Here is an 11058-nt window from a genome sequence, read left to right as displayed (position 1 = left end):
TCTCAGGCATATTTTAGATGGGTTGTGGTTTCAATCAGCTTTACAAAAGATCTGTTTGATTGAAGATGAAAACTTTTAGATTTTTTCAAAAAGCAAATTAACACATTTGCATAAATATTGGATTCTCCTTTGGGCCATGTCTAGTGAGACTGTCATGATGAGTGTCTGCACTTCAAAAATTTCCATGTTTAGGAAGCTGCTTGAGGCTACCTCAAAAACCTTAGAGCAATGCACAGTTGGGATCTTTTCTTTGTTGAAGGCCAAAGCCTTAAACACACAAATAATATAATTTACAAATAAGTAAGAGCACCTTTTATACCAGAAGTAATTTGGACATTTTTTTCTTTTAATCTGTAGCCCTCAGAACAGATTGTATTGCTTACAAGCAACAGTGCACCCTGATATGTATACACATTTGTGTGTCTATCTTGGAATAAGAAGAGAGCCGAGAGCTGTATGTGTGGAGCGTTGCTGTGAGGACTGCTGTGTTTCGGCTGGTTGAAGGACCAGATCCACACCACAGGAGGAGGATAAGTTGCCCATCTAGAGAATGGTAGGTCGTCTTAGGCCTCTTCATCACTGATGCGTGTCCTGTCCTCGCTCACACCACTCTCATCAATGTTTTCCAGCGAGTCAGCATGCTGCAGGGAGAGCTCAGCTAAGCTGATGTTGGGCAAAGCATTCTGTTCTGGATACACCCATGGCTTAAAGTCAGGTTCATGCTTCTGTTTCCATTCTGCGTACTTTAGCCCAGCCTTGTAGATCTTCTTCATGGCCTGTAAGATGAAAGTAGGAAGTTTAACTTAGGTCACAGTTTCCACAGAATGGGGTGGCAATACACAAGGAATCGGGAACACACATATTTTTGGAAGAGGCAGAGCTGGGGCCAATGGAGATCATCTAGACCAGGGGTCCTCAAACTTTTTAAACAGAGGGCCAGGCCACAGTCCCTCAAAGTGTTGGAGGGCCGGATTATAATTTGAAAAAAAAAACATGAATGAATTCCTATGCACAGTGCACATATCTTATTTGTAGTGCAAAAATACTTTAAAACACTATAATAATTAAAATGAAGACCAATTATATATATATAAATTTATTAGTATTGTTGTTGTTGTTGTTGTGTGCTTTCAAGTCGTTACAGACTTAGGTTGACCCTAAGCGAGGGTCAGGTAAATGACCTTGGAGGGCCGCATTCGGCCCTCGGGCCTTAGTTTGAAGGACCCCTGATCTAGACAGGTGAGAGGGGCAGGAAACCATATTTAGGGGGTGCAAAGCTGTGGTTCTGTGGTTCTTGACAGGCCAAACAATATAGATAACCAAATCTTTCTTGCAAACCTGGTTTTCCTCTTACTATCTCCCTTTTGTTGCCACCCTGCTATTGCATGAAGTCCCATGCATACTAATAGCTTACCTTTGGTGCCACATACTGCGAGACTTTATTCACCACCCACTTTGGTAATGAACCTAGAAGCAAGCCAGATTCTCCGGTCACTAAGATCTTGTTTGTGTAACCATCTCTCGCATGGTAACTGTTTTGTTTTTGCACAGGTTCCACTCATTCTCATCAGGAGCTGTATTATGAGAATATGCTAGTTAATTGTGCCCCTACGATGGTGTGTTTCCCACTTTACTATCCTTAATAGTACCCCAATTCTAGTATTTAATTTCACAATTCAATTGTTGCTGTAGGATCATCTTTATGTCAGGTTTGTGTCACACTTTCTTAAACTTACTTTCTGTTTTTTCTACATTTTCTGGTTTAGCTTTGGCTTTTGTAATTGATAAAAGCAGTGTGTGTATGACTGCTTTCAAGTAGCACGTTGATCTATGATGTTCCCATGAATTTCTTGGATTTCCTTATGCAAGAAGGTGGCTTTGTTAGTTCCTTCCTCTGAAATTTAGCCTACAGCACCCAGTATTCATCTCCCAGCAACATGTTATCCTTTTACCCAACCATCACCTTGATACTAACCTCGAGGGTCCACTTGAGTAAGGTAGTAAAGAATACAGCCCTTGTTGCCCGTTGCTTTGATCAGGTAGCCTGTCTGCAAGGATATGGCTCTCACAAAGTCCCTCCGGGGTGGATGCTTCTGCAGAGAGATCCCAGAGTCTAAGGCCTAGTCCTGACATGCAGTTGCCAGCAGGGGTGCCCTGTAGGCATTAATCTAAGTTGATATGTCATTTGTGGAGTAATTCAACATGCACCATGGGTTTAGAGGCCTCCCTTGATTTGCCAGAGGCCTTTGAGCATTGAGGGGCTATGATGGGATGTATATGGGAAAGGCAGGATAGAGCTAAGATAGAGCCAGGAGAAATGTGGAAAGATCAATTCTACTGCGGAGGTAGTAGTAGCAATTTCCCCACTTTCGTTGACCCAGGAAGGGAAATGGAAGACCCATCCACCTGCTGTGGCAGCCTGAAATCAATCCCTTGACTCATTGGCATGAAACCATCTCATGAACAAACCTTCCCATGAGATTTCAAGTGGTTATGGATGGAACTAGGAAAGATGGCTGACCTATGTGTGGAGAGACTCCTATAGAGAAGCTGATTCCTGATGGTCAATGGATAGACAACTCTCCATTGAAACTTCAGGCTTGTTCCAACCTCCTTCTCTCTCTCTCCCCCACCCCCCCCCCCCCCCCCGAAAGCAAGGTATCAACCCAATGGCAATACATATTCTTGCTTCACAGGGAGTTGTAGTAAGACTTCTGGACAACAGAAGATTAGCTGCTAGAATCAAAGAGAATATGGCTCACTGGATGTTTGACGCTGTAGTTGATGATCATGTAGTCATTGCCGAGAGGCAGCCAGGAGCGCAATGTAACAAAGTCCCTATTCTTCAGAGGACTTGGGCATCTCCCTGTTAATGGAAGACAAGACAAACAGGCAGGAAGGGAGAAAGATAATACTGATGGTCAGCAATGACATGCTACATTAAAAATCAAGCAAGTCTAGTGAAAACCTAGCTACTACTCTATTATGTGATGACTTTTGGTTGACTATACTAAAATAGAAACTCCAGGGGGAAATTATGTCTCATTCAGAGAAACTAGAATGACAACATTACATTTACAACACTTTCATTGATCTGCCATTGTTTGTTACTGTATTCCATGTTTTTCCCTTTCTATTTCCTGCCACTGTCTTTTCTTCCTCAGCTCATTTCTACTACCACTGAACTTTTGTGTATGAAAGAAGAGTTGGGTTTATGAGCAATACTAAATACATATGCCATATTTGAAGAGAACATCTTTCAAAACAAATGAATTCAAGAGTGGGGAAGAAAAGTAAAACACACACACAAATGCTAAAATGTGATAGAAGGATACATGAAGGCTTATCACTAATTAAATTACAAATCTGCTGTGCAGTTATGAATGCCACTCTTACAGAAATACATTTCACAGAGCAATGAATTTGCTTTCTGGGTAAATAAATGTATTTCCCTCAGGTACAACACACCACAATTCCCTTCTAGAGCAATTTCATATTTCTGACAAGTACATCATACTAAGTTAAGACATATCAGGAAGTAGCAAACACAAGACAAATGCATTGTTATTTGATATGAGCTGATTAATCAAAAAGGCTTGAAACTGAGCTAATGTACTGATTTAAGAAGTTGATTAAGTCCCTAGCTCTGTGATGGAATCACAACTTGCTCTGGGTAAATCAATTGCATTGAACCTCTGTCTTTTCCTTCCCATTTTCTATTTTAGGGATATAATACTGGGGTACATTACAGGATTATAAAGTACAGCTTATGGATATCATGTATGTGAAATCTGCTTTATGTCAATGACAGTTTTCCAAACACAGTCTCACTTCCACTTCAAAATGCCACACTTTTTATAAAAGTTAATATCATTTTTTACATACAGAATGATGTTTACTAAGTGGATGTTCACTTTTATCATTGAATAAATTGTAAGTGGAGAATGAGGACTTCTCCTTATAGAACCACTGGCAATTTTATGTTGTGGTGCAAAGGACTCTAATGGTTTAATGAATTCCTTTGTCTGACTATCCCTATGGTTTTCAACACACACACATGCACACACAAACTCCTAAAAAGCTATGGGTAGTGCTTGAGAAGTATGGAGATAAAAATCATGCTGGAGAAACAAAGAGCTTTCTGCCAGTCAAATATACAAGAAGCAATGAAGTGCTCACAGGAGTAGTATCCCACATCTGCGTTGACAGTCAGGCGTCCAATGTCATAGGTCTCAATCATATTGGAGTCCCATTTCTTGCGGTAATGGGTATCATGTAGAACATCATACAACGTCTCAGGAGCTACATCCTTGCAAATGATCTGCATCTGTATGGTAGGGAGTCAGCATGGTTATGCACCAAAGAGTATTTAATTCTGGGATCATCAGGCACAGGAGCAAAAACATTCACCAAGAGATGGCATAAAATCCCCCTTCTTTTCCTCCTATCCAGAAGCACAGGCTGTAAAAAAAAGTGAGAAGCTCACCCCGAAATGCTTTCTGCTTTGTCTCTTCTTGAGTTGGCAGGGTGTTTTTGAGTATCAGTTTATTATTTATTTATTTATTATTTGGACTTATATGCCACCACTCCCCTGGGGCTCGGAGCAGCTTACAAGAATAGCTAAAATCTAACAAAATTTAAAAGCAATTTAAAACAATTTAAAAACGTATTGTCGAAGGCTTTCATGGCTGGAATCACTAGGTTCTTGTAGGTTTTTTCGGGCTATAGGGCCATGTTCTAGAGGCATTTCTCCTGACGTTTTTCCTAACAAATAATGGATGCTTGCAATAGATGCAGGCGAAACGTCAGGAGAAATGCCTCTAGAATATGGCCCTATAGCCCGAAAAAACCTACAAGAACCTAATTTAAAAACGGCAATATCAAACATTAAAAGCCTGTCGAAACAGGTATGTCTTACATGCCCTGCGGAAAGCTGGTAAGTCCCGCAAGGCATGGACTTCAGGTAGCAGAATATTCCAGAGTGATGGTGCCACTGCTGTGAAAGCTCTCCGTCTGGTTGCTGTTAGACGCAAGTTCTTGACACTGGGAATTTCCAATAGATCTTGGTCCTCAGAACGGAGGGATCTCTGGGGTTGGTAGGGGGTGAGGCGGTCCCTCAGATACATCGGCCCCAGACCATGCAAGGCCTTAAAGGTGAGTACCATCACTTTGAAAGTGATCCGGTGCTCAATTGGTAACCAATGCAGCTGTAGTAAGATTGGTGTTATGTGGCATCTCATCGGAATTCCCGCAAGAAGCCGAGCAGCTGCGTTTTGTACCAGCTTGAGCTTCCGGATCACCGACAGAGGAAGGCCAATGTAGAGGGTGTTACAGTAGTCCAGTCTTGAGATGACCGTGGCCAGGATCACCGTAGCTAGGTCGTCCCTGGACAGGTAGGGGGCCAGTTGTCTAGCCTGCCGCAAATGAAAGAAGGCGGTTCTGCTAGTGGCGGAGACCTGGGCCTCCGTCGCTAGCAATTTCCTATTTTTACATTGTGGTCCATGTAAAAATAGGAAATTGTTCTGCGCATAATCCAATAAACTCTTGCCCATCCTAAATCACAAACACTCATGGATAACCAGTTTTAACCATGTATATGTGCCAGTACACCCAGGTACGTATATGTGCTGTTCCAGGTCTGTAGTGAGCAGATAATGAATGCAATATGTACAATGTGCTTCAAGATTTAGGAAGCTTTAGAAAACATCATTTGAAGAGATCTACTTTCCCAATCCATAATGAGGCAGCCACCCAGCAAACTCTCCTTGGGGTTAGGTTACATGATTGGAGAAATGATTATTGTTATAAAGATGGCCATAATACATATGTGCCAAACTCAAGGCTTGTTGACCAAATCCAGCCCATCATGTCATTCTATATGGCGCTCCAGATGCTGGTCTATAATTCCTCTATGCCTCATCATTAGACATTATGGCTGGAGCTGATGAGAGTTGTGATGTAATAACATTTGAAATGTTGCAATTTGTTCTGTTGAGTCACAATTTCAATTTAGATGCAAGGCTTGTGGACAGGAAGTCTGGCTTGAAAATGTCCCTTAGCCTTTTCCTGACCTCAGACCCAGAAGTGCTGTTGGGTTGCATTTCTCATTATGTCCTGTCCGCATGGCAGATAATGAAAAGTGATCTAAGTTATCATTCAATAACATCTATGGACCCAAACTGAATAAAAATTGAAGGGCACTGACTACTATGTAAATATATATATATAGTTGGTCCTTTGCATCCATGTATTCCCCATCCATGAATCCAGTGGCCCTTTGAAGGCAACCATAAGTCTGATGTAGCACTTATTAAAAATCAATTTGACAACCCTGCCATAATGGTTAAAGATCCGGGCACATGATGATGATATAACACCAGCATAGTTCAATAATAGAGACCACATTTCATCAACTAGCTCCTATGATTCAAGTGGGCCTGTCTGGCCATGAAAAAGGTATCGCAGGTCAAGAGTGTCATATAAACCACAACAAGGTTCTGTGAGACAGTTCTAAAGACTAGAGTGCCATAACACTCTTGGTTCTGGTGGGAAACAAGAGTGTTGTGGCATCTGCAGGGTGGCATCTGTAAGGTTCCACAATACTCTTGTTTCTGGTGAGAAAGATGACACTTTGGAATTTGTGTGCAAAGAGTTAGCAGCAGACCTGGCTTCACAGATGACAATACCAAGCATCTGACATATTTTTGGTTTAGAGATTAAGTATAATAATGCATCTGAACTAAATCAGCATCTAATTTCCAAACAAAGACAGTTTTTACAAGTGTGCAGACTGAAGATGGAAAAATATGAGCCCCCTTTAAGGCTAGTGGCACAATGGGAACAGGTATAAAAGTGGAGAAAAGCCAATTTGCAAATGAAATTTCTCTAATTACTTGGGATCTGGTGAGTGCCTCATTAAAAATGCAACAAAGCTAAAAGAGCAGCAAATCTCTGGGGCACGACTGCCATTGGAATGTGTTGAGATAAGTGCAGGTGGAGTCATCCATAATGCAGGAGCACTCTGAAGGACTTAAGACCAGTGTAGCTTTGCTTACATATTTCATTATTTTAGTGGCACTAATCATGCAATAAAAAAAAATCTTATCCAAATCCAGCCCTTTCCAAAGGGTAGACATTTTCTGCAGATTTCTCACAGAGAGAAGATGGGATTGTTTGCTACTTGATTCAGCTAGAACAGTGGTTCCCACCTTTTTCTGACCAGGGACCACTTGACCAGGGACCCCTTTGACCAGGGACCACTCTCCAACATTAGTACCAAAAGGGTTATGAATCAGTTTTTGGTGAACTTTAGATTTGGTTTGATTATTTGGGGGGATTATTCAGAAAATTGCATTGGACAGACCACATCAGCTCTAGTTTCTGATACAGAACATATGCCGTCTAGTAGTCGCCATCTGCTCACCCACAGAAAACCATATTTAATAACCTAGAGCTGATGTGGTCTATCCAATGCAATTGTTATTGCACCTCAAATAACCCCAGGAACAGGCCTAAAATGAAGACATCAAGAAAAAAAATTGTTTGGTTGGCCTGCCTGTGTTATTATCTGTGGATTTTGATAACACTCTGAACTATAAGGGGTTTTTGTAAGACCAGTCACTCTTGTTGCAACGGTGTAGTAACGGTGAGGCCAAAGACCATATTTTAGTTCTTGTGGACCACTGGTGGTTCACGGAGCACAGACTGGGAACCACTGAACTAGGAGAAAGATTAGTGTGAGACAAAAGCCCAAGAAGACCATGCTCTGTGGGGACATTCTCCATCCACATGTGTTGTGTTCTGCTGCATTTGTTCACCATGCCTTTTCCATAATGATCTCAGCTAACCTTTCTCACATAGAGTTGGAGAAATGTATTTTTTAAAAGCTGGAGATCTTAGTAAGCTAGTGCAGCCATATGGCAACTTGAGTTACCCCGCAAGCTGTGCACCCACCCTCCTTTTTCCCATGTGATGGGAAGGTAAAGGTAGAGCAAATACTACGGGGCATGTGTTGCCCCATCACTTCCCCTCATCAGATAGGGAAAGGATCAAAATTGTGCTAAAAAGAAAGAAAATATTGCAAAGCTTACATAAAACACAGATACTGCCCATGATGTCTAAATTTCCACAGGCCCTCACTTCCTGTACTTGCAATGCCAAGGCTTCGCGAAAGGGGCATAACCACGGCCTGCGTCATCTCATGGGTAGCATGCGAGGCCATAAAATAAGGTTTAAAAAGTGGAGCTCAGTGTTATTTTCCATAAAAAGGTCCACCTGATGAGGTCCCATGTGGGCCACAAGTTCAACATGAGCCAACAATGTAATGCAGCAGCTCAAAAAGCCAATGGGATTTTGGGCTGCATCAAAAGGAATATATATTAAAAGGAATATATATTAAAAGGAATATATATTAAGGGAGGCCATAGTGCCTCTCTATTCTGCTTAGGTCAGACATCACCTGGAATAATAGTGTGTTCAATTCTTCTCACCACAATTCAAGCAAGATACTGACAAGCTTGAATGTAACCAGGGGTAGGCGACTAAAATGATCAAAGGTCTGGAGATCATGCCCTATGAGGAGCAACATAAAGAGCTGGGTATGTTTAGCCTGCAGAAGAGAAGGTTGAGAGGAGACATGATCACCATGTTTAAATATTTGAAATGATGTCATAAAGTAGGAGGATCAGGCTTGTTTTCTGCTGCCCTGGAGACTAGGGCTTGGATCAACTGGTTCAAATTACAGGAAAGGAGATTCAACATTAGGAAAAACTTCCTGACTGTAAGAGCTGTTCAACAGTGGAACTTGCAGCCCCAGGCCCCCTCCACACAGTTGAATAAAATCCCACATGATCTGTTTTGAACTGGAATATATGGCAGTGTGGACGAAGTGCCTCTCCACATAGCCATATAACCCAGAATATCAAGGCTAAAAATCCCACAATGTCTGCATTGACCACACTCAGATAATGTAGATTTTCAGCCTCGATATTCTGAGATATTGGCCTGTGTGGAAGGGCCCTTAGATATCCCATTTCAAAGTAGATATTGTGGTATTTTCTGCCTTGATATTCTGAGTTATATGGCTGTGTGGAAGGGCCCCCAGGGTCTGGTGGAAGCTCTTTCATTGGAGGTTTTTAAACAGAGGCTGGATGGCCATCTGTCAGTGATATATTGGTTGGGCTTTTCCTGCATGGTAGGGGGTTGGACTAGATGGCCCATGTAGTCTCTTCTGACTGTATGATTCTATGATTCCATGCTTGATTATCAGAATCACCTCTTCTTCACAACCCTTAATGAGTTAATTAATTTCTCATACTCATATCCCTATTTGCATAGCTAAACAAGGTTTCATGTTCTCTTGGCTCCTGGCCTTTTAACTGCAAATATGTACAAGCCCCAATCCCCCCAAGACCTAATTTCAGTGGTTGGGAATCAGACCAGATTCTACTTTTTTGAGAAGACACAGTTCAACTCTAAAGTTATGCTTTTTTATAGCTCGTGGCTACAGAATAAACAGTAAACGCTGCATTGTCATAGGTCCCAGGCAAGTCACTTAGTAATACGGAGAATGAGCTTTATTCTTTCTCTCGGCTCTCTTCATCTCTGTTTCAATTTAAGTACAAAGAAGCAGAAAGAATTTTAGAAAGAGCAGAGAGAGCACAAACTGTAGAAGGTGCTTGGAGGCTATAATAGCAAAAATGTCTCATAGATAAAAAGATCATGAGAAAAGAGGATCCCCGCAAGAAGCCCCAAGCTGTTTCAAATACTGAAACAGTAGCTGAGTTGAAGTACTGCACCTTCTGCTGCCTAGATGGAGCAGGAATTCCAGAACTGAATGCAGCAAAAGACAGTGCAGATTATGGGCAGCATCTTTCTGCTTCATAGACAAGCGTATGTGGGACAAGGAGTGGGAGGAAAAGATCCCCCGGGGAAAAATTAATAGGGCCAACAGGGTAGGCCAAGGGGCAGTATTCATGCATTTTCAGCCCTAGTTATCTGAGCAAGTATTCTGGCTAGGGTCCTTACCTTGATTTTCTGGACAGTTGCATTCTCCTCCTGTACCTTGCTCCATACTGTCACTCCTCCTTTGTTGTACTGTCTGCTCCAGCCTTCCTGGCTCTCACACTGGTGCCGGAAACTGCTAAAATCAGAATCATCTGGGATATATGCAACCTCCCCTCCCTTAGACATGGATGCAACTTTCTTCAGGACCACTGGGTCCCATCCAGTAAGCCACCTGAACTATATAGATGCTGGCCGGGTAGATGGAGGGCTTTTACTGGGCTCAACTCTGCTTGGTTCTGGTCATTGAACCTTGCGTCCTACCATTTTCCCCTTGTGTCTTTCTTCCCTACAATCTGGCAGGAGCTTTCCCCTACACCAGCCCTGATTCTGTAAGAGGAGATCTGTCTGCGGTTATACTCTTCCCTCCATAGGTTGCATTGTGTGGTTGCTCAGTGCAAACAGAGAGGCTCTTTTTCTGCAGTCATTCCTGCTGCCGGTGCTGCTAGTGCTAGGAGCTCAGATGTCTTCTCTGTCTTGCCAAAGGGTGCTGTGTTCTTCTGAGTAATCTTCTGTGTTTCAGCAGATAACATACATACATCTGCATGCATTTGTATGGACTTTCACTTCTATTTGGTACTCTCCAGCAGCCTCTAGCCTTCCCTTCTGTCCCTCTTCCATCCCTTTGCTGCTTTCTGCTTTACTTAACCTGCCTCTGACTTTGCAGCACTGAGTTACAGAACCAGCTGGGTATTTGCCAGTAACAGCAACAGCCGCAGCAGATACCCAGCCAATTCCTATGACGGTTTTTATGATGGCATACAGGATGCAGTTAGGTTTCTTACTCTGCAGGGAAAGAGATGTGGGCCAGTCATGATTTGTAGAAATAAGCAAGTACTAAGGGGCAGAAGGGACGTTTCTAGTGGACTGATTATTGGATGTGGGGTCTGAGGTTATAACACAAGACTATTATTTAATATTAAAAACACAAATATCTTACTATCATTTAACTCAGGAATCATCACCAAATATTGTGGCTGATTGCCCAACATAACA

The 11058-nt window shown here is 42.2% G+C and overlaps 1 protein-coding gene across 1 annotated transcript; it reads right to left on the bottom strand.

Annotated features, from left to right (window-relative positions):
• Nucleotides 1–325: 325 nt before the first annotated feature.
• On the bottom strand, nt 326–10797 carry LOC132774282 (START domain-containing protein 10-like). The gene is made up of 6 exons (XM_060774263.2): nt 10027–10797; nt 4180–4327; nt 2763–2866; nt 1976–2093; nt 1415–1467; nt 326–776 (listed from the first exon to the last, which is right to left on the bottom strand). The coding sequence occupies exons 1-6, from the start codon at nt 10189–10191 to the stop codon at nt 564–566; spliced, it is 801 nt and encodes a 266-aa protein (XP_060630246.2). The 5' UTR covers nt 10192–10797; the 3' UTR covers nt 326–563.
• Nucleotides 10798–11058: the final 261 nt, after the last annotated feature.

Source organism: Anolis sagrei, chromosome 4 (genome assembly GCF_037176765.1).
Source record: "Anolis sagrei isolate rAnoSag1 chromosome 4, rAnoSag1.mat, whole genome shotgun sequence".
Taxonomy (NCBI): Eukaryota; Metazoa; Chordata; class Lepidosauria; order Squamata; family Dactyloidae; genus Anolis; species Anolis sagrei.
The sequence above is the reverse complement of the archived record's forward strand: the minus strand, read 5'-3'. Positions and strand labels throughout refer to the sequence as shown.

What these genes read in the sequence shown, in the direction of transcription:
- LOC132774282 (XM_060774263.2), bottom strand. Translation starts at nt 10,191, where the DNA reads ATGTCTAAGGGAGGGGAGGTTGCATATATCCCAGATGATTCTGATTTT. An exon ending in CAACTGTCCAGAAAATCAAG is followed by an intron (nt 4,328 to 10,026) that starts GTAAGGACCCTA and finishes CCTACCATACAG; the next exon opens with ATGCAGATCATTTGCAAGGA. An exon ending in TACTCAAGTGGACCCTCGAG is followed by an intron (nt 1,468 to 1,975) that starts GTTAGTATCAAG and finishes GCTTGCTTCTAG; the next exon opens with GTTCATTACCAAAGTGGGTG.